General features: G+C 46.8%; 1 protein-coding gene across 1 annotated transcript in view; it reads right to left on the reverse strand.

Moving 5' to 3' along the window:
• Positions 1 to 22,501, reverse strand: part of LOC146030083 (retinol dehydrogenase 11-like) — a 145,728-nt gene extending 123,227 nt beyond the window's left edge. The window contains exon 1 of the mRNA XM_083158393.1: positions 22,389 to 22,501. Within this exon, the coding sequence (XP_083014519.1) occupies positions 22,389 to 22,445 (57 nt within the window). The 5' untranslated portion in view covers positions 22,446 to 22,501. The remainder of the gene's footprint in view (positions 1 to 22,388) is intronic.
• Positions 22,502 to 23,032: the final 531 nt, after the last annotated feature.

The following is a 23,032-nucleotide window of genomic DNA, read 5'->3' on the forward strand; positions in this document are numbered from 1 at the left end:
TTTTTACGATGTATTTTCCAAGAAAGAGGCGGATGTATTGCCTCCCCATCGACCTTATGATTGCGCCATAAAACTCATATCTGATGCCAAATTACCCAAGGGGCGATTATACTCCTTGTCTCTTCCAGAGGAAAAGGCGATGGAGGAGTACATTGTTGAGAATTTAAAAAAAGGGTTCATCAGGCCCTCCAAGTCGCCCGTCGGGGCGGGGTTCTTTTTTGTAGGGAAAAAGGACGGTTCCCTCCGCCCTTGCATTGATTTCAGACAACTCAATGCCATCACTGTTAAAAATTCTTATCCTCTTCCTCTGATCTCGGTCCTTTTCGATCAGCTACGTAAGGCATCTATTTTTTCTAAAATTGATTTGAGGGGGGCGTACAATTTAATCCGCATAAAAGCGGGTGATGAATGGAAAACTGCGTTTAATACGCACACCGGTCATTATGAGTATCTGGTAATGCCGTTTGGTCTCGCTAATGCACCTGCGGTGTTCCAGGATTTTATTAATGACGTGCTTAGGGAATTTTTGGGAGTCTTTGTCGTAGTGTACCTGGATGATATCCTAATTTTCTCGTCATCTCTGGAACAACACCGCTCGCATGTGTGCGCAGTTCTCCAAAAACTGAGGGAGAACAACTTATATGCCAAGCTTGAGAAGTGTGAATTTGAGGTAGAGAGTATTTCTTTCCTGGGATATATTATTTCTCCTCAGGGGTTCCGAATGGATCCAGCAAAGCTTCAGGCTATCAAGGATTGGGTTCAACCATCAAGCCTCAAATCCACTCAAAGGTTTTTGGGGTTTGCCAACTATTATAGGAGATTTATTCCATTCTTCTCTGATATTGTGGCTCCCATAGTTGCGTTAACTAAAAAAGGCGCCAATCCTTCCGTCTGGCCTAATACCGCTGTTGATGCGTTTAAAAGGTTGAAGGCAGCTTTTACCTCTGCTGGGGTCTTACGGCATCCTAATCCTGAGTTGCCCTTTATCGTGGAGGTGGATGCCTCAGAGATAGGGATTGGAGCAGTCCTGTCACAGGTGGATAAGCTGGACGGTTTTTTACATCCTTGTGCTTTTTTCTCCCGAAAGTTTTCCACAGCCGAAGGTAATTATGATGTCGGCAATCGGGAACTTCTCGCTATAAAAACAGCCTTGGAGGAGTGGCGGCATTGGCTGGAGGGGGCTAGGTTCCAAGTTACTATTTTTACTGACCATAAGAATCTTGCCTATCTTCAATCAGCTAAAAGAGTTAATGCCAGGCAGGCAAGGTGGACATTATTCTTTGCTCGATTCAATTTCATTATCACATACAGACCCGGATCTAAGAATGTCCTTGCTGATGCTCTTTCAAGGAGTTTTTCTGCTGTTCAAGACTCTCACTTACAGTTGGAACCTATTCTTCCTGCCTCTTGTATCGTTGCTGGCGTTGCTCACAGTATTCTTGATCAAGTCATTGGGGCACAAGCCTCCGCTCCCAAAGCCGTCCCTGAGGGTAGACTTTTTGTTCCGGCTGAGCTCCGGAGAAAATTTTTTTCAGAGTTTCACCACTGTAAGTCGGCGGGTCATCCCGGTATTGAGAAAACTTTATCTTTACTGTCAAGGTCGGTCTGGTGGGCCACCATGAAGAGTGATGTCAAAGAATGGGTGTCGGCTTGTGACGTCTGTGCTAGAAACAAATCTCCTCGTTGTCCTCCTATAGGGCAGTTAATTCCTTTGTCGATACCCAGGAGGCCATGGTCACATATCTCCATGGACTTCATAACCGATCTACCGCAATCTTCAGGTTTTGATTCTATTTGGGTAGTGGTAGATAGGTTTAGTAAAATGGCACATTTTGTCCCCTTGAAAGGGTTACCTTCCGCAGAGAGGTTAGCCTCCTTGTTTGTGTGTCACATTTTTCGCTTGCACGGCCTTCCTGCAGATATTGTTTCGGATAGGGGTGTTCAATTTGTGGCCAAGTTTTGGAGGTCTGTCTGCTCCGCATTGCAGATTAAACTCAGTCCATCTTCTGCTTATCACCCGCAATCTAATGGACAGACGGAACGTGTGAACCAGACACTTGAGCAGTTCCTGCGGTGTTATGTATCTAAATCCCAACAGGATTGGGTGGAGAACCTACCATTTGCAGAGTTCGCCTATAATAATGGCTGGCATTCCGCCACCAAGATGTCTCCGTTCTTCTGTAACTATGGTTTTCATCCTCGGGCAAATTCCTTTTATCCTGTTCCCGCCAGAACAGGTAATCCCAGGTGGGTGACCAGTAGGAGGGGCACCTGGGCTATGGTCCGTAGGGCTCTCCTCTCTGCGACCACGGCCGCAAGGCGCTTCTCCGACCGTCACAGGAGACCTTGTTCCTTTAAAGTCGGAGACTGGGTGTGGTTATCCACCAGGAATATCAATATCCATCAGGCATCTAAGAAGTTGGGCCCTCGTTTCATTGGTCCGTACAAGATCGTTAGGAGGATCAATCCGGTGGCCTTCCGTCTCCAGATTCCACGTTCCCTGAAGGTCAATCCCACATTCCATGCCTCATTACTTAAACCTGCCCGCCGGCCGTGTGCTCACAGACCAGCACCGGTCATTCGTCAGGACCGCAGGGAGTTTGTAGTAGAGAGTGTTCTGGACTCTAAGATTTCCCGAGGTCGTTTGTTCTTTCTTGTTCACTGGAGAGGGTACGGTCCGGAGGAGAGATCCTGGGTTATGGATAAGGATCTTCATGCCCCGTCCTTGAAAAAGTTATTTTTTAGTCAAAACCCATTTAAGCCGGGAGTTGGAGGTCGGTTGACCTCTCCTCAAGGGGGGGGTACTGTCAGGCGCCGCTGCAGGGTCCGGGCAGCTCCGAGCGCATCGCCATAGCAGGCAGCGCCGGAGCCACGGAACGGAGCGGGCGCCGCCATCTTCATTGAAGGAAGCGTCGGGCGTTGCCTAGCAACGTCCCGAGCTTCCTCCTGCTTGCGGCCGGCGTCGGGAGGTTGCTAGGCGACCACCCGAACATCCGGCTAAGCGCGGCGTCAGCGTCCCTGACGTCAGCGCTACCCTGGGCGGCACCTTTTGAATAAATAGCCGGCGTCTGCTGGGAACAGACGCCGGTTATAGCTTTGGTGTGCTTCATCCTTAGTGTTCCTGGTTCCCGCTGATTTCCCTGCTGTGCTCCGTGTCGTGATCCCTGTACTGCTACAGATAAGTCTCCCCCGGAGTTCCGCCTATTGGTGTTATTATTGTTATCTCTATATTCCATCTTATGAGCATTGTTGCTATTGATTGTATCTTTATTCCATCTTCTGGGCATTGTTGCCATCTCTTTCATGATCGCATATCACCTTCTTAGCATTGTTGCTACCTTTATTATTGTTAGATATTGATATATGCATTCCACCTTCACGTATTGTTACGTAGCATATTTCCCTATCTTTCCCCGTGGGTATCTGGGGGTTCCTTGCCTTCTGTGTGTTTAGCTAGTTGTACCCTTGCTCTCTGCTAGCCTTGGCGGCCGTGTTGTCCTCACGTAAGACCAGGTGGCATCGGGGTGGGAGCCTGACTAACGGGCTCCCACGAACGCGGCTATTTTTGGTGAAGCCTAGCTCTCTGCACACGTCCGCCAATCCCGGTTCGAGGCAACGGAGGTAGGGGTGGCAAGGTTGTCCCCGGACCCTAACACACACACATGACAAAGCCTGAAAAAATTATACAGATTTAAATTAACCCTTTTATTTTGGGGTTATTTATTATATGCGGGCGGCACAGGAGAGTGTACCCGGCCCCCACACACTCGACAATGCCTGAAAAAAGTATACAGATTTTTATAAGACTTTTATTTAGGTGTTATTTATTATATGCAGTCGGCACAGGAGAGTGTACCCAGCCCACACACAAGGCAAAGCCTGAACAAATTATATGGATTTAAAATAACCCTTTTATTTTGGGGTTATTATTTGCGAGCGGCAGAGGAAAGTGTACCTAGCCCACTTATGCGGCAAAGCCTGAAAAAAAAAATTATACGGATTAAAAATAACCCTTTCATTTTGGGGTTATTTCATGGTTGCCTACCTGACCCTCTCCTTCAGGGAGAAAATGCTCTGTTCCTGCACTTCCCTGGTAATGTATGATTGCCATCACCTGTGGTGAAATCCTTTCTTATCAATTACCTAGCTCACCACAGGTGATGGCAATCATACATTACCAGGGAAGTCCAGGAACAGAGCATTTTCTCCCTCATGGAGAGGGTCAGGTAGGCAACCCTGGGTTATTTATTATATGCGGGCGGCACAGGAGCAGGGACGTGCAGTCAGGGGAGGCAGGGGAGGCAGAGCCTCCCCTGTCATTAATGATTAATATAATAATACAATTAAAAGAAAATACTTATGACACATATTATGTGTCATAAGTATATGCTTTGTATTATTATAATCATTTTTACAATTTTTTTTTATTAGTTTATGCGGCATCAAGAGCGGTGCCTCTCGCTGTCTGTTTTACAGCAACAGACACAGGGGCGGGCAGTGGGCAGGGCTGAGCTCCGGGGCTGTAAAAGCTCATTTAGAAAGCACATATAGGCGGCACCTATAGCGGTGCCTCGGTGACAGGGACGTGCTTTCTGCCTATATGAAAGCACGCCCCTGTCACTGAGGCAGAAGTGATTGGGGACAGTGATGCTGTCTCCGTGACAGGGGCGTGCTTTCATACAGGCAGAAAGCACGTCCCTGACCATCATCGTGGCTCTTCTATAGGTGAGGTACCCACCGTGTATAGCACAGAGCTATTTTTATAAGTGAGCGGGACTTCTATTGCGGGGGTGGGGGGTGGGGAGCGGGACTTCTATTGTGGGGGGGACTTCTATTGCGAGGGGGCGAGTGGGACTTCTATTGCCGGGGGAGCGGGACTTCTATTGCGGGGGGGGGGGGGGGGGGGAGCGGGACTTCTATTGCGGGGGGGAGCGGGACTTCTATTGCCGGGAGCGCTGACCTGTATTGCCGGGGGGAGCTGGGCTGAGCTCCCAGCTCCCTGCGGTAAAGTCTGGCACCTCTGAACTGCGGGAGACCTGGCGTGACCTGCAGGATGACCAGGAGCCGCTGACCTATTGAACACTCAGCATTGACGCGTGAGGTACTACTGCTGCAAGTTCAAAGCGCTGCTATACAATTGTTACACCACTGGTTATCAGTCCTGCTCCATGTGTTGCTGCTTTTTTATTTTTAAATTAAATGCATATTTTAGATTCATTTAGGGGATGGGTTCTAGGCATTAAAAAGTGATGCTTGTTCCAAACATTTCTAACCCTTGTTCTCCTCTCTTCCCCTCTCCCTGTCTTTATCTGTGTCCACAATTTTTCTCTCTTCCCCCTACTTTCTCTCCCTCCCCCTCACTGCCCTTCACTAGCCACCCTCTCCTCTCTTTCTCTTCCCCTGCCCCCCACTCTCAATCCCCCTCCACCTGTCTGTCTATAACCTCTCCCTCCCCTCTCCTTTTCTCTCCTGGCTCCCCATCTATCTCTTTTCCACTCTTTCCAATGCTCTTTCCATCACCACACCTCTCCTTGTTTCACCTCTCTCTCATCCGACATGCCATTACCAATAAACACTTGAATTTTACGTTTCTTATCAATACCCACAATGACTGCTTTCTATCATCTATATACAGTATATGTCTAGTGTCCGTGAGTCTCAGAAACGCTGCCATCAGCTGGCAGAGAGAGAAACTATATCTCTTTCTCACACATGCACACAGAGAAGGTCGCAGACTAGCTTTCGAAGCTTTTGCTTCAAGCAGGATTGTCACGGCCGAAGATTCTGATGAGGTCGTGTGGTGCTCAGGGACTGAGGAGGAGGCAGTAGTAGGGTTAAAACGAGCAGGTTTAATAAAGGATGTCATACAGGACTCAAATACTTCTTTGAGAACAACTGTAAGAGGAATCAAAGTAAATGGCAAACGATAAATGTCCAGAAGACAATGAGGATGAATGTCCAGAAGACAATGAGGATGAATGTCCAGAAGACAATGATGAGGATTTATCCAGGTAACAATGATGAAGAAAATCCTGATGAAGAGATGAAAAGATGGTGGCAAATAGAGGATCCGGAACTGGAAGAAGATGGGAGGTGACTGCGGCTGGAGGTAGCTGAAGAGGAGGTCTTTGGGAAATCCAGGAGGAAGCACCCAAGGGTACCAGAGAGAAGCTGGCGACCAGCGTGACTGGAAAGGAGCACTGGATCTGAAGCCAAAGCGAGCTGACGGACACAGCTGGGATAACAAGGACACAATGGGCCTTATTTTAGTTCACTCTTTCTGACAAAATCCTTCTTAGATGGACAAAACCATGTGCACTGCAGGGGGACAGATGTAAAATGTGCAGAGAGAATTAGATTTGGGTGAGTTATTTTGTTTCTGTGCAGGGTAAATACTGGCTGCTTTATTTTTACACTGCAATATAGATCTCACTTTGAAGTAAAACCCCACCCAAATCTAATTCTCTCTGCACAAGTTACACCTCACCTGCAGTACACATGGTTTTGTCCATCTAAGAAGAAATTTGTCAGAAAGAGTGAACCAAAATAAGGCCCAATGAGTCAGGAGCCTTCCAGGAAGTGCACGGCACAGAAGACTCTTTGCACTGACACTGAGTTACCTGGGCAGATCCTCTATATGCATAGAAGGCGGCTGCCATTGGCTATCACAGTGAAACAGGTGTGCAGCTCTGACCTGGCCCAATCCCCTGTTTGCCCTTAAGCAAGATGGCGGCGCTGGTCTCACGGCACCCATAGCCTAGAGCGAGACCACGCCGCAGACTTCCATGCTGCCCTCCAACACTGCCGGACCTCTGCCTGCCGCCTCACCTGACATGGAGGCCGACACACGCCAGCCGACTGCGGACACGGACGGGTGAGTACAGGACCCGCCGTGTACCGCCGCGGCGGCGCGTGACACAGGATTACTAGTTTAGATATAGAGCGCGTGCGTGTGTGTGCGTGTGTGTGTGTGTGGAGGGGGCACCAGCATTCATCTTGCCTCCGGGCACCTGGGACGAACTTACGCCACTGTCCCAGCTCCTGCTGTTATCTGGACACCGGGCACCGGCGCACGCTGCGCTCCCTCTCCTGTCCGGTGTCACTCTTCTGCCTCCCGCCGGCGCTCTTGTTTTGTGTCCTGGTGCCTGTCCCAGAACGCTCTGGATCTCTGCTGGAGGTCTGTCTGGGCGGCTTGCAAGCAGTGCCTGGACAAGCGGTAATGTGTGTCTGGGGGCTGGTTTTTTTTTTATGGCACAGGTGTTTGTGTTAAGGGACAGACTTGTTTGTGTGTATCTGTGTATTTGTATTGTATCAGAGGTGTGTATCTGTGTATTTGTGTAAAGTGACAGAGGTGTGTGTTTGTGTAAAATGGCAGAGGTGAAGGTGTGTACTGTTTCTGTGTGTTTGTGTAAGTCAAATAAGTGTTTTTAAATGAAGTATATTTGCCTAATGTACGAGCCTCAGAGGTTATTTTAAAGAGTATTGAGCCAATATACTTCATTTAAAATCACACTTATATTACACAATCACACAGAAACAGTACACACCTCTGTCACTTTACACAAATACACAGATACACAACACTGTCACAACACATACACAAACAAGTCTGCCCCTTAAAAGGCTATTACATTTGGCCACATTTTTTTTTTATTGAAAAATGTATGTAGGCAGACGCCATGGCGGCTTGGTGGAGCCAGCAATGGAGAACGCTGGGTCCAGGTTGCTTCTTTCAGCGCTGACAGGCAGGAGTTGTTCTTTCTGGTCACTGCTGCTTATGCAGGGGGCAGCTACCGCACCTGCCTGTCAGCGCATGAGCAACCTGGACCCAACGCTCCCCACAGAGCCTGTCGGCGCTGGCTCCACCAAGCCAGTGCCTCACCAACCACAAACCTCACCGCACGTCCCTGCACAGGAGAGTGTACTATACACACACACACACAAACACACACAAACACACGGCCAGGCATGAAAAAAATACGACTGATTAAAATAAGCCTTTTATTTTTGGGTTATTTATATGCGGCACAGGAGGAGGGTACCATGGCAAAGCCTTACAAAAATGATGTGGATTAAAAATAACACTTTTGGGATATGTAAATTATAGAGATGTGCGGCGTCCACTTTTTCGGGTTTTGGTTTTGGTTTTGGATCTGGATCTCCCTTCGTGTTTTGGATCTGGATTGGTTTTGGCAAAACCACCCTTGCGGGTTTTGGTTTTGGTTTTGGATCTGGATTCATTTGGAAAAATGCTAAAAATTGCTAAAATAATAGTTTTCAGGCCTGTTTTTGCCCCTAAAGTGTTATTAAGCTCAATAACATTAGTTTCCACTCATTTCTAGACAATTTTGATCACTTCACAGCTCACAAAATCGTTTTCATTTACTGTAGTAGGGCCATAAGGTTATCCCGATGTAGCTGGATGACTAAGCTAGGCGACAGCAGTGGGCATCACATACATGTGGACCTTACACTTCCAACCTGGCACATGTCGGAAGCAGAGCAGCACTACAGGGGCAGACATTGTGGCAGTTTAATAACCCCCCCCCCCCCCTTGTAGCTGCACTCCTCTTTTAGAACCTCCACACCATTAGCAAGAGAAGAGAACATTTGATTAGTTTAATATCTAACAAGACCCCTATCTGGCGTGAGGTCACGTGGTTTGTGAAGATACCTCCTTATCAAACTTGATCAGACAGGCTAGGCGTATGTTTTCCATTTCCTCCCTCACCACTTCACCACATTACATGTGTTCCTCCCGAAGGCACGCACTTGGTCTAGTACACTGACCATCAGCAGCTGTTGGGACTACTTCTTCCCAAACATTTATCAATCCATCCATACTATCCCAAAAGGAGGATATACTCTGGATGTCACTGATGACATCTATTCTTCCCCAATAGAGAAGGACCGATCTTCGTTCAAAGCTATACTAGTAGCTGCGCTCCTCTGGTAGAAGATCCAATCAAGTACCAAAACCCCTGTTTGGCTTGATTGAGCACTCTTCCTCATGTTCAGCCAAGGAGCAGTGGGCGTTTCGTGCAGCACTTATTTAGTCTGCAAGGTAGTATCTGATTATATCAGTTTAATATCTAACAAGACCCCTATCTGGCGTGAGGTCACGTGGTTTGTGAAGATACCTCCTTATCAAACTTGATCAGACAGGCTAGGCGTACGTTTTCCATTTCCTCCCTCACCACTTCACCACATTACATGTGTTCCTCCCGAAGGCACGCACTTGGTCTAGTACACTTACCATCAGCAGCTGTTGGGACTACTTCTTCCCAAACATTTATCAATCCATCCACACTATCCCAAAAGGAGGATATACTCTGGATGTCACTGATGACATCTATTCTTCCCCAATAGAGAAGGACCGATCTTCTTTCAAAGCTATACTAGTAGCTGCGCTCCTCTGGTAGAAGATCCAATCAAGTACCAAAACCCCTGTTTGGCTTGATTGAGCACTCTTCCTCATGTTCAGCCAAGGAGCAGTGGGCGTTTCGTGCAGCACTTATTTAGTCTGCAAGGTAGTATCTGATTATATCAGTTTAATATCTAACAAGACCCCTATCTGGCATGAGGTCACGTGGTTTCTGAACGCTGGGAGCATTACCAGTTGCCTCCTCATCCATCACCTAATGGGTGGAGGGGGGTGGGATAATTGGTGGCAGGGGTGGGGTAATTGGTGGCCTCCACCTCTCTAGGACCCCAGGTTAGGAGATCCCTATATAGGTCTACCCTTATAGACCGCTATCTATGTAGTAGGGTCAATTAGTCTGCTACATCTGTCACCCAATTCACCGCTAAGGTTAATTTGTTTGAGCTGGCTGGCTAGGTGTGTTTTCCCTTACCTCCCTCACCACTTCACCAAATCACGTGTGTTCCTCCCGAAGCCACGCACTCGGTCTAGGAATGAATAAGACCATGGATGTCCCTGAGGACATGTTTTCATCCATTATGGATGGGGTGGAGAGCGAATCACCCACCTCCCCACCATTCATCCATCAAAGATTTAAAAATTTATGACGCTACAAAGAGCCAACAAATGACGCAGAAAGAGGTGCAAGAAAAAGATTTGCTGGGGCCCTGCCACCCAGCCATCCATCCATCACATCCCATCCAAAAAGTATGATAGGAAGGGATAAGACCATGGATGTCCATGAGGACATATTTTCATCCATAATGGATGATGTGGAGAGAGAAACCACCCACCTCCCCACCATTCATCCATCAAAGATTTAAAAATTTATGACGCTACAAAGAGCCAACAAATGACGCAGAAAGAGGTGCAAGAAAAAGATTTGATGGGGCCCTGCCACCCAGCCATCCATCCATCACATCCCATCCAAAAAGTATGATAGGAAGGGATAAGACCATGGATGTCCATGAGGACATATTTTCATCCATAATGGATGATGTGGAGAGAGAAACCACCCACCTCCCCACCATTCATCCATCAAAGATTTAAAAATTTAGGACGCTACAAAGAGCCAACAAATGACGCAGAAAGAGGTGCAAGAAAAAGATTTGCTGGGGCCCTGCCACCCACCCAGCCATCCATCCATCCGGGACATCCTATCCAAAAAGAAGTACGATAGGAAGGGATAAGACCATGGATGTCCATGAGGACATATTTTCATCCATAATAGATGATGTGGAGAAAGACACCACCCATCTCCCCACCATTCATCCATCAAAGATTTAAAAATTTAGGACGCTACAAAGAGCCAACAAATGACGCAGAAAGAGGTGCAAGAAAAAGATTTGCTGGGGCCCTGCCACCCAGCCATCCATCAATCCATCACATCCCATCCAAAAAGTATGATAGGAAGGGATAAGACCATGGATGTCCATGAGGACATATTTTCATCCATAATGGATGATGTGGAGAGAGAAACCACCCACCTCCCCACCATTCATCCATCAAAGATTTAAAAATTTAGGACGCTACAAAGAGCCAACAAATGACGCAGAAAGAGGTGCAAGAAAAAGATTTGCTGGGGCCCTGCCACCCACCCAGCCATCCATCCATCCAACCGGGACATCCTATCCAAAAAGAAGTACGATAGGAAGGGATAAGACCATGGATGTCCATGAGGACATATTTTCATCCATAATAGATGATGTGGAGAAAGACACCACCCATCTCTCCACCATTCATCCATCAAAGATTTAAAAATTTAGGACGCTACAAAGAGCCAACAAATGACGCAGAAAGAGGTGCAAGAAAAAGATTTGCTGGGGCCCTGCCACCTTCAATTTCGCCAACTGCTTTTGCAAAAGGCCTATCAAGGGAATGACCTGGCTCAAGCTGGCAGTGTCAGAACTAACTTCGCGTGTAGCAGCCTCAAAGGGCTGCAGGATCTTACACACCACGGAAATTATTCTCCACTGAGCTTGACTCAGGTGCATTCCCGTTCCTCTCCCTATGTCATAGGTCGAGGTGTAGGTTTGGATGGCCTTTTGCTGCTCCTCCATCCGCTGAAGCATATAGAGGGTGGAATTCCACCTCGTGACCACCTCTTGCTTCAGCTGATGGCAGGGCAAATTTAGCTTTTCTTGCAAGTCTTGCAATCTCCTGCACGCACTTGCAGAATGGCGAAAATGTCCACAAATTTTCCAAACAACGGACAACATCTCTTGAACACCCCTGTCCTTTTTCAAGAAATGGTGCACCACCAAATTTACTGTGTGAGCAAAACATGGGACATGTTGGAATTCGCCCACATGTAATGCACTCACAATATTGGTGGCATTGTCGGATACCACAAATCCCGAGGAGAGTCCAAGTGGGGTAAGCCATTGCGCAATGACTTCCCATAGTTTTTCTAGGAGGTTTTCCGCTGTGTGCCTTTTACTGAAACCGGTGATACACAGTGTAGCCTGCCTCTGAATAGCAATGGGAGATGATGTTGCTGTTGCTGCTGCTGCTGTTGGTGCTGCTGCTGAAGACAATACATCCACCCAGTGAGCAGTCACAGACATGTAGTCTTTTGTTTGCCCTGTTCCGCTTGTCCACATATCCGTGGTTAAGTGGACAGTGGGTACAGAGGCATTTTTAAGGACAGTAACAACGCTTTTTTTAATGTCCGTGTACAGCCTGGGTATTGCCTTCCTGGAGAAGTGGAACCTAGATGGAATTTGGTAACGGGGACACAGGATCTCTAGCAACTGGGTAAAACCCACAGAATTAATTGCGGACACTAGACGCACGTCTATTACCAACATAGTTGTTATGGCGTCAGTAATACGCTGTGCAACTGGGTGACTGCTGGCATACTTCATCCCCCTTTCAAAGGATTGACTTACAGTCAGTTGCTTGGCTAAGTGATCAGGACTAGCATTCCTGGTCCCTTTCCTTGAAGCAGCAGCAGAAGCAACAGGTGTACCTGATAAGGATGCTTCTGAGGAATCCAGGATAGGAGAGGATTCTGTCAGGATCATGACATTGGGTGCAGGACTACTTCCCAATCCCATAATCTCTGAGGATGGGGATGATGCAGTTGTTTGAGGAGATTGCAGGACCTTGGATTTAACAGAGAAAGGGGAGCAGGACGGTGACGCTGGGCGGGCTGCTACATGTTTGTTCACAGTTTCTTTTGACAAAAACTTCTGATGGATGCGCTGCAAATGACGTAACAGTGAGGAGGTCCCAAGGTGCTGCACGTCCTTACCTCTACTTACAATAGCTTTGCAAACGCTACACACGGCTTGACAGTTGTTGTCCGGATTTGGGTAGAAATAATTCCATACATACAAGGTGGATTTTTTGGTCTTTTGCCCTGGCATGACAATGGGCTTTTCCACACCCCGGACAACAACTGTCTCTGTCGGTGCCTTAAAACAAACAACATCATCCCCAACATCGTCATCATCCGCATCCCTCTGTGTGCCAGCTTCACCAACAGAATCCACATCCAATTCCTCAGAAGCATCCTCAATAACCAGGTCAAAATCTTGACTGGGGATGCTCTTGCACACACTTGCAGAGGGCATGCAAATGGTGGAATGAACCTCCTCTTCACAAACAGTATTTGAAAGGTCCGGCTCACATATGGCATCCACGGAAACACTTAGACTCTCCTCTGGGATTTGTGACATTTGTGAACTCGCCTTTGTCTTAAAAACTTTCATTCTTTTTTTTGTAGTAGCAGAAGGGCTACCATCATTCTTCTGAGACGCTGTACCATCAGTCAGAAACAAAGGCCAAGGCCGTAGCCTTTCCTTCCCACTGCGTGTGGTGAACGGCATATTGCCAATTTTATTTTTCTCCGCACGTGACTTAATTTTTTTTTTATGGACCATTGTAAAATTTGATTTCTGCTTTGCTTTTACATGGCCTCTATGCCTTTGACCATTGGCCTTGCCATCATGAATCTGACTGGTGGTAGCAGCTTCAGAAGTTCTATCAGGTTGCTGATCTCCCACTATTTCCTCCTCCATCATCCTCCCCCCCCAAAAATTTTTTAATACTTTTATTTATTTTTCTGATTTTTTACACTGGACACAGCCTGTGACACTGGACACTGCCCCTGGTCACTGGACACTGCCCCTGGACACAGCCCGTTACACTGGATATATGTCGTCACACTGGACAAAGGATATATGTCGTCACACTGGACACAGGATATATGTCGTCACACTGGACACAGGATATATGTCGTCACACTGGACACAGGATATATGTCGTCACACTGGACAATGGATATATGTTGTGACTTGTGACACTGGACACAGGATATATTGTCGTCACACTGGACACAGGATATATGTCGTCACACTGGACACAGGATATATGTCGTCACACTGGACACTGGATATATGTCGTCACACTGGACAATGGATACATGTCACACTGGACACAGGATATATGTCGTCACACTGGACACAGGATATATGTCATCACAGTGGACACAGGATATATGTCGTCACACTGGACAATGGATATATGTCACACTGGACACAGGATATATGTCGTCACACTGGACACAGGATATATGTCGTCACAGTGGACACAGGATATATGTCGTCACACTGGACAATGGATATATGTCACGCTGGACACAGGATATATGCCAGCACACATTACATGTCACACTGGACACAGGATATATGTTGTGACTTGTGACACTGGACACAGGATATATTGTCGTCACACTGGCCACTGGATATATGTCGTCACACTGGACACAGGATATATGTCGTCACACTGGACAATGGATATATGTCGTCACGCTGGACACAGGATATATGTCGTCACACTGGACACAGGATATATGTCGTCACACTGGACACAGGATATATGTCGTCACAGTGGACACAGGATATATGTCGTCACACTGGACAATGGATATAGGTCACGCTGGACACAGGATATATGCCGGCACACATTACATGTCACACTGGACACAGGATATATGTTGTAACTTGTGACATGGACACAGGATATATTGTCGTCACACTGGCCACTGGATATATGTCGTCACACTGGACACAGGATATATGTCGTCACACTGGACACAGGATATATGTCGTCACACTGGACACAGGATATATGTCGTCACACTGGACACTGGATATATGTCGTCACACTGGACACAGGATATATGTCGTCACACTGGACAATGGATATATGTCACGCTGGACACAGGATATATGTCGTCACACTGGACACAGGATATATGTCGCCACACTGGACACAGGATATGTCGTCAGTCGTCACACAGGACAGGACAGAGGATATATGTCGTGAGTGACTTGTGACACTGGACAATGGATAAGATATAGGCCGTCACACTGGACACAGCCCCTTGTATTAATGCTGCCCCTGTACACAGTGTACTACTCAGCAGCACTGCAGCCCCTGTGTGTGAGCACTGCAGCACTGAGTTAGTTAGTTAAATCACAAAAAAACACAGGGTTCAGGGCTAAATAAAATAAATCACAACACAGGGCTTAGGGCTAAATAAATCACATCAGGGCACGGGCCACAGGACAGCCCCTGGACAGTGGACACTGCAGCCCCTGCGTGTGAGCACTGCAGCACGACACAGGATATATGTCGTCACACTGGACACAGGATATATGTCGTCACACTGGACACAGGATATGTCGTCAGTCGTCACACAGGACAGGACACAGGATATATGTCATGAGTGACTTGTGACACTGGACAATGGATAAGATATAGGCCGTCACACTGGACACAGCCCCTTGTATTAATGCTGCCCCTGTACACAGTGTACTACTCAGCAGCACTGCAGCCCCTGTGTGTGAGCACTGCAGCACTGAGTTAGTTAAATCACAAAAAAAACAAAGGGTTCAGGGCTAAATAAAATAAATCACAACACAGGGCTTAGGGCTAAAGAAATCACATCAGGGCACGGGCCACAGTACAGCCCCTGGACAGTGGACACTGCAGCCCCTGTGTGTGAGCACTGCAGCACTGAGTTAGTTAGTTAAATCACAAAAAAAAACACAGGGTTCAGGGCTAAATAAAATAAATCACAACACAGGGCTTAGGGCTAAATAAATCACATCAGGGCACGGGCCACAGGACAGCCCCTGGACAGTGGACACTGCAGCCCCTGCGTGTGAGCACTGCAGCACGACACAGGATATATGTCGTCACACTGGACACAGGATATATGTCGTCACACTGGACACAGGATATGTCGTCAGTCGTCACACAGGACAGGACACAGGATATATGTCATGAGTGACTTGTGACACTGGACAATGGATAAGATATAGGCCGTCACACTGGACACAGCCCCTTGTATTAATGCTGCCCCTGTACACAGTGTACTACTCAGCAGCACTGCAGCCCCTGTGTGTGAGCACTGCAGCACTGAGTTAGTTAAATCACAAAAAAAACAAAGGGTTCAGGGCTAAATAAAATAAATCACAACACAGGGCTTAGGGCTAAATAAATCACATCAGGGCACGGGCCACAGTACAGCCCCTGGACAGTGGACACTGCAGCCCCTGCGTGTGAGCACTGCAGCACCTAGTTAGTTAAATCACACTACAGGGCTCAGGCCACAAGTCTACAACACAGGGCAGTGAGGGCAGGTCACGGAGCACAGCACAGCACAGCACGGAGCACATGGCACGGAGCACAGCAAAGGGCAGTGAGGGCAGGTCACGGAGCACAGCACAGCACGGAGCACATGGCACGGAGCACAGCACAGGGCAGTGAGGGCACAGGTCAGGTCACGGAGCACATGGCACAGAGCACAGCACGGAGCACACGGAGCTTCCCAACCACCCTCTTCCCTCTCCAAGATTGGAGTGAAGATGGCGGGCGCGCGTGCGTCTTTTATAAGATCCCGCTCCCGCGAGAATCCGACAGCGCGATGATGACGTTCGGCCTCGTTATTGGTCCGGAATTCAGGCGGGAACACCCGAGCCGGCTCGGATCTGGCCCGGATCCCCGATATTCGGATCTGTCGGATCTCGGGGATCCGGACCCGCTCATCTCTAGTAAATTATGATATGCAAGCGGCACAAGAAGGTGTACTCAGCCTAAACCACACACACGGCAAAGCCTGAAAAAATTATATGGATTAAAATAAGCCTTTTATTTTGGGATTATTTATTATATGTGGTTAGCACAGGAGAGTGTACCCGGCCCACACACACAGCAAAGCCTGAAAAAATTACATGGATTAAAATATTTTTTATTTTGGGGTTATTTTATTTATATGCAGCACAGGAGGAGGCAAAGCCACATGGCAAAGCCTGAAAATTATAAATGAGTAAATAAGCCTTTTATTTTGGTGTTATTTATATGTGGCAGAGGAGGAGGGTACCACACACACGTGAAAGCCTTAAAAAAATAGACGGATTAAAATAACCCTTTTATTTTGGGGTTATTTATTATAAGCGGGTGGCACAGGAGAGTGTACCACACACAGACGGCAAAGCCTTAAAAACTTAGATGGATTAAAATAACCCTTTTATTTTTTTAATGGTGTACACTGGACTGTCACTCAGGGGCTGGCTGGCAACTTTCAACCTGGGGGGCAAAACAAGCAAGTGGCCCATCACCATCTCCATCATTTCACCACCCTACCCTCTTCCCTCTAGTATGCAGCAAGGATTAAACAATCCTTCCCCCCACACACACATACAGCAGAAATGGGGAAAGTACGTGTTGCAAAAATTTACACTGTAATGCCCATTACACATAACGTCTAACACCATAATGCCCATTACACATAATGCCAACACCGTAATGACCATTACACATAATGCCACACACCATAATGCCCATTACACATAATGCCAACACCGTAATGCCCATTACACATAAAGCCATCACTGTAATGCTAATTAAACATAATGCCACACACCGTAATGCCACACTGTAATGACCACTACACATAATGCCAACACCGTAATGCCCATTACACATAATGCCACACACCGTAATGTCCATTACACATAATGCCACACACCATAATGCCCATTACACATAATGCCAACACAGTAATGCCCATTACACATAAAGCCATCACTGTAATGCTAATTAAACATAATGCCACACACCGTAATGCCACACTGTAATGACCACTACACATAATGCCAACACCGTAATGCCCATTACACATAATGCCAACACCCTAATGCCCATTACACATAATGCCACACACCGTAATGTCCATTACACATAATGCCATCACCGTAAGGCCCATTACACATAACAACAACGTAATGCCCATAAAACATAATGCCACATGCTATAAAGCCCATTACACATAATGCCAATACCGTAATGCCCATTAAACATAATAATGCCTATTACATATTATACCATATAACTGCTGCTTACCTACATGTTCATTGTCAGAAGTATATCATTTGTTGCCAGGGGTTACAATGCTTCTTGCCAGGTGTTTCATTCTTGTTGCCATGGGGATTTTTTGCCAGGGGGGAGCCAGGGTACATGCTCATCGCCAAGGGGTTCTATTTAAATAGCACGCCAGCGCTACCTGAATCCGCACTTCCAGGTAGCGCTGGCCGCGCTGTTCTCTTCTGACAGACATTAGAGGTATGGCAGCACCTCTAGTTTCTGTCTCCTATAAGGCGGCGGACATTTTTGGAGAGGCCGTCGTCTTACACTTGTGTGGCCAGGAAGCCGGGGATGAGCTGGAGTGACACACGGAGGCGGTCGGCGGCTGCATCGGTGACAGCTGCAGCAGCGTGTGCAAGATGCACACAGCGGCCCAGCCTGCACATAGTCATACCGGCCTGGGGGGCATGTGGCACCCTGTCCCCCCGGCCCAGCCCGCCCCTGATGTCACTGGACTTATACAGCTGTACCACTGGACTAGCAGTACCACTAAACTAGCAGTACCACTGGACTTAACGGTAGTACCACTGGATTTAATGGTAGTACCACTGGATTTAACGGCAGTACTAGACTTAATGGCAATACCACTGAACTTAACAGCAGTACCATTGAACTAGCAGTTCCAGTGGACTTAAAGGCAGTACCACTGGACTAGCATTACCACTGTACTAGCAGTCCCACTGGACTTAATAGCAGTACCATTGGACTTACCGGCAGCAATAGACTGCACAGCACCACTGTATGGACTTATACAGCAGCACAGGACACCAGCAATAAACAGCACAGGACATCAGCACCGGCAGCAGGCAGCACAGTATCCCAGGACTGGACTGCACAGGATGCCACAGGACACCACCACTGTGACCAGGTCGCCACCCTACACCAGTTTCCGAGGGCCAGATGCACTAAGCTTCAAAAGTGATAAAACGGAAAGTGATAAACAGCCAGCCAATCAGCTCCTACCTGCCATGTCACAGACTGTGTTTGCAAAATGTCAGGTAGAAGCTGATTGGTTGGTTGTTTATCACTCTCCATTTTATCACCTTTGAAGCTTAGTACATCTGGCCCCCAAAAAGACACAGAGACACAACCTCCCTCAACCCTCTCCAATGCCAGAGTGAAGATGGCGGCGGTTGCGGAGTTCGTATAGAGTTCGTATCTTGTGAGAAACCGACGCCTGGATGATGAAGTTTTGCCTCATTCTGCGTGCCGAGCTTGACGGGAATTACCGAAGAGCTTGAATCTCAGTTTGGATCCCTGTTGTTCGTAGTCTCCGGATGTCAGAAACCTGGACGCGCTCATCACTAGTACACATTAGATGATATACCCAGCTTAATGTCGGGACACGGTGGGGTCGCCGGGGCAGTGAGCAGTGCCAAGAGGTGTTGGGAGCAGTGACCATGCTGCATTACTCTCCCTAGCAACATTCTCCATCGTCCTGCATGTACAGATGATGGAAGACATCGCTAACGACCCGTGGGAACATACATCATTAATGCTAGGCAACGTGCATGAACATGTTGTTAACGTTATCATTATTGTGCATATTAATTAATATATTGTCTTGTATGTATGCACTTTTACTGTTGAGATCAACATTAAAATGATTAGCTTTTCTGAGCTTCAATCAGATAACATACATGGCTGCAAACTGCTAGCGATTTTGCAGCTAACATTATTATCTGCCTTTCCCTTTCTGTCTTTGTAGAGCTGCAGAACACTATGAGATAAAAGTCTGTCTCTACATAGATATTACTGGGAGGGAACTGCAGTAACTGTAGGGGGTGTCTCTGCCTGTTACCTGGAGCTGGGAACACATTGTCATTGTGATCATGTACTGCAGCTACACCAGCCTATTTTAATGCATTCAGCCCTCTGCAATAAACTAGTGTGAGCTGTTGAGTAATTGTTATCCTAGCTTCATGTAAGGGAGTATCTCAGGAATAGGTAAATGATTTATTACAAATGAATGGTAGAATATATTCAGGGAGTTTTCCAAAAGTGATCAATAACTTTAACACTATATCTCTTTGCTACAAATCTTCTGCCTAAGGGTTGACTATTTTGCAGAGTGCTGGCTTTGGAAATTAGGATAGCTAATTATTCGGATGTTTACATGTCAAAGCTTCTGAAAATGCACAGCATTTTCATAGAAGCCTTGACTTCTATGCAAAGATAAATCAGGGTTGCCTACCCTCCCGGAATGGCTGGGAGGGTCCTGGAAATTGGGTCACCCTCCCACCCCCCTGGAAAGGGTGGCAAACCTCATGCATTGCCCTCCATCTCCCCCGAATGACGGGTTCACAGCATTTTGGCCCCGGCCCCCACAGTGCAATGCCTGAAATACCGGCATTGCACAGCGGGGCGGGGCTAAAATTATGCGATCACGCTAGACACTCCCCAATAGGGCAGCCCATCCATGGCTCCACCCCTAACCACCCCTTTTTTCCTCTCGGCGACGGCCCCATCCCCCTGCTTCACTGAGCTGGCTGCCCTCTCCCGGAGAGGGCAGCCAAAAAGTCAGCAACTATGAGATAAATTAAATGTGATTGTGTGCCTTATTTACATATTCCTGCTTGATACTTTGGAAATATTTCAGTATCCATAGACACGTGTGTGTTATTTTTGCAGACTGTTTTGTGTTCTAAAATATGGTGATTCTCATGCTGCTTTCACACTGCAAAACCTGCTTTGACCCAGTTTTTTAAACATTTCTTTAAACCGGTCAGAGCAGGTTTTACCCCTTTCATACTGCATGTTTTAAATGGTATATTACTGGTTAATTACCATTTTTGTACCTTTCACATTGAACCCATTTTGATAGGTACAAAAACTGTAATCCAGTAATATACCCCACCACCCCTGGTACCTGGCAGCTCGCAGCAGTCTGCGCAGCGGGCAGTGTGCGGCAGCTAATTTGCCCGCCCTTCATGATATAGGTGCATTTTTAACAGCCAAGCAATGTGGTCATATTGTATATAATGTCACAAGCCCTGTCCACTCGCCTCCTGTCAGCGGCAGCAAAGCTCATGTGGGCAGTGTGCGGCCGGGGTCTGTTCAGCGAATGTGAAGTAATCGGCGGGGGTCCCTGCAGCGGATGGGAACTAGTAGCACTAGTTCCCATCCGCTGCAGGGACCCCCGCCGATTACTTCACATTCGCCGAGCGGCCCCCACCGCACACTGCCCACATGAGCGTTGCTGCCGCTGACAGGAGGCGAGCAGATGGGGCTTGTGACATTATATACAATATGACCACATTGCTTGGCTGTTAAAAATGCACCTATATCATGAAGGGCGGGCAAATTAGCTGCCGCACACTGCCCGCTGCGCAGACTGCTGCGAGCTGCCAGGTACCAAGGGTGGTGGGGTATATTACTGGATTACAGTTTTTGTACCTATCAAAATGGGTTCAATGTGAAAGGTACAAAAATGGTAATTAACCAGTAATATACCATTTAAAACATGCAGTATGAAAGGCAATTTACCGTTTAAAGGCTGCAGTGGGAAAGGGGGATCAGTTATCCCTGTGTTTCCTATTCAATACATTCTCCCCAGTGCAAGATGATACAAAACTAGACAAACAGACAAATAGTGCAATATGTCCTACCTAATATATTAATCCTACCACTGGTGTGTCCTATTGAAATATTATGAGCTGATTGGCTAGCACTTTATCACTCTTATGTACTCCCCTAAATATTTTCCTTTATTTGGCTACCCATCTTTGTCACAATGACTGATAATGTGTTTGGTTTTGGGTGTGAACCCACATCCGAGACCGCTGTTTAGAATGGCCACAGTGCACACTACACTACTTCTGTTGATCCCCTCTGGCTGATGACCAAAACCTGCAGGTACTAAGGCTTCTATAATCGCCACGTTTGGAGGGGCGAATTAGGTCCGCCCCAACTCTGGTGCAACCAACACTCTGCGGTAGCGTCGCCTCAGCCGTATTGTCAGTGTGGCTGACAATCTGCTATTAGTTCCATAACGTCTAACCATATTTGTCTATTTTATGATTAGAATCTAGAGAAAATTAGACATTATTTATTAGCACATTACTGTTCTTGAGGTGTTGTAGCTTGTTACATGTTGGCAACTAAGGACACATCACAATAGTTCTAATCAGATATTGATGTGATTGATCGTAAATACAAAACATTTATATATATATATATATAAATATTATATATATATATATATATATATATATATATATATATATATAGCAATGGATGGCGGCCTGGCACTCTTTTTTATGATGATGTTACCCCGGTGCCCGCTTGTGATAGATCCGTCAATAGGAAGTAGACAATGGCACGTGTATTCTCCAAATAGATTAACCGTTTTATATATACTGTACCTGTAAAAATACAGATAGAATTCCAAAGGGTGGGAGGCACTCAAATAAATAAACAGCCACTGTGATGCAAAAACTGTGTATTGTAGCGCCGAGCGCTTTCGGGAATTATCCCTTCTTAAGGGCACAAATCACACAGGAGAAAAGCACAGACATCAACAACTTACCCGATTAAATACCCCCCAGTGAGTCCCTCCAGGCTCCCCCGTCGCCGCTGGGTCCATCCACCACCGGAAGTTCGCAGACACGCACTTCCGGGAACGCGGCTCACCAAGGGCCTTATCCTGATCTGAGCTCAGTACAAATTTGTTCGGAAAATGGGTAAAACCATGTGCACTGCAGGTGGAGCAGATGTAACCTGTGCAAAGAGAATTAAATTTGGGTGGGGTGTGCTGAAACTGAAATCTAAATTGCAGTGTAAAAATAATGCAGCCAGTATTTACCCTAAAAGTATACTCGTTGACCACATTCCAAAAGCACCTTGAGGAGGAGATAGATTGTTGGCCCTCCGAAGATGTGAGGCGAAATGGATTTATAATCTGGACACATTGGCCCCTAGAGGCCTCAAAGAGATTAATCCTCTAAACATTTTCTTATGACTATATTTCCTCTATAATAAGAAATTTTTGCTGGTCGGTGGGAAGAGTGAAGCAAAATGTATGTAGACCCTATATCCTCGCACCGGTATATATTGATTGAGTAATGATCTATCAACGTTTTGGTTTTAATAATTAAACAAAATTACAAAAAATAATAAAAATTATTATTATTTTTTAATTAGTAAGTGGATTAAGGGGGCATAAATCTACCC

Source organism: Crinia signifera, chromosome 1, assembly GCF_055691185.1.
Source record: "Crinia signifera chromosome 1, ASM5569118v1, whole genome shotgun sequence".
Classification (NCBI taxonomy): domain Eukaryota; kingdom Metazoa; phylum Chordata; class Amphibia; order Anura; family Myobatrachidae; genus Crinia; species Crinia signifera.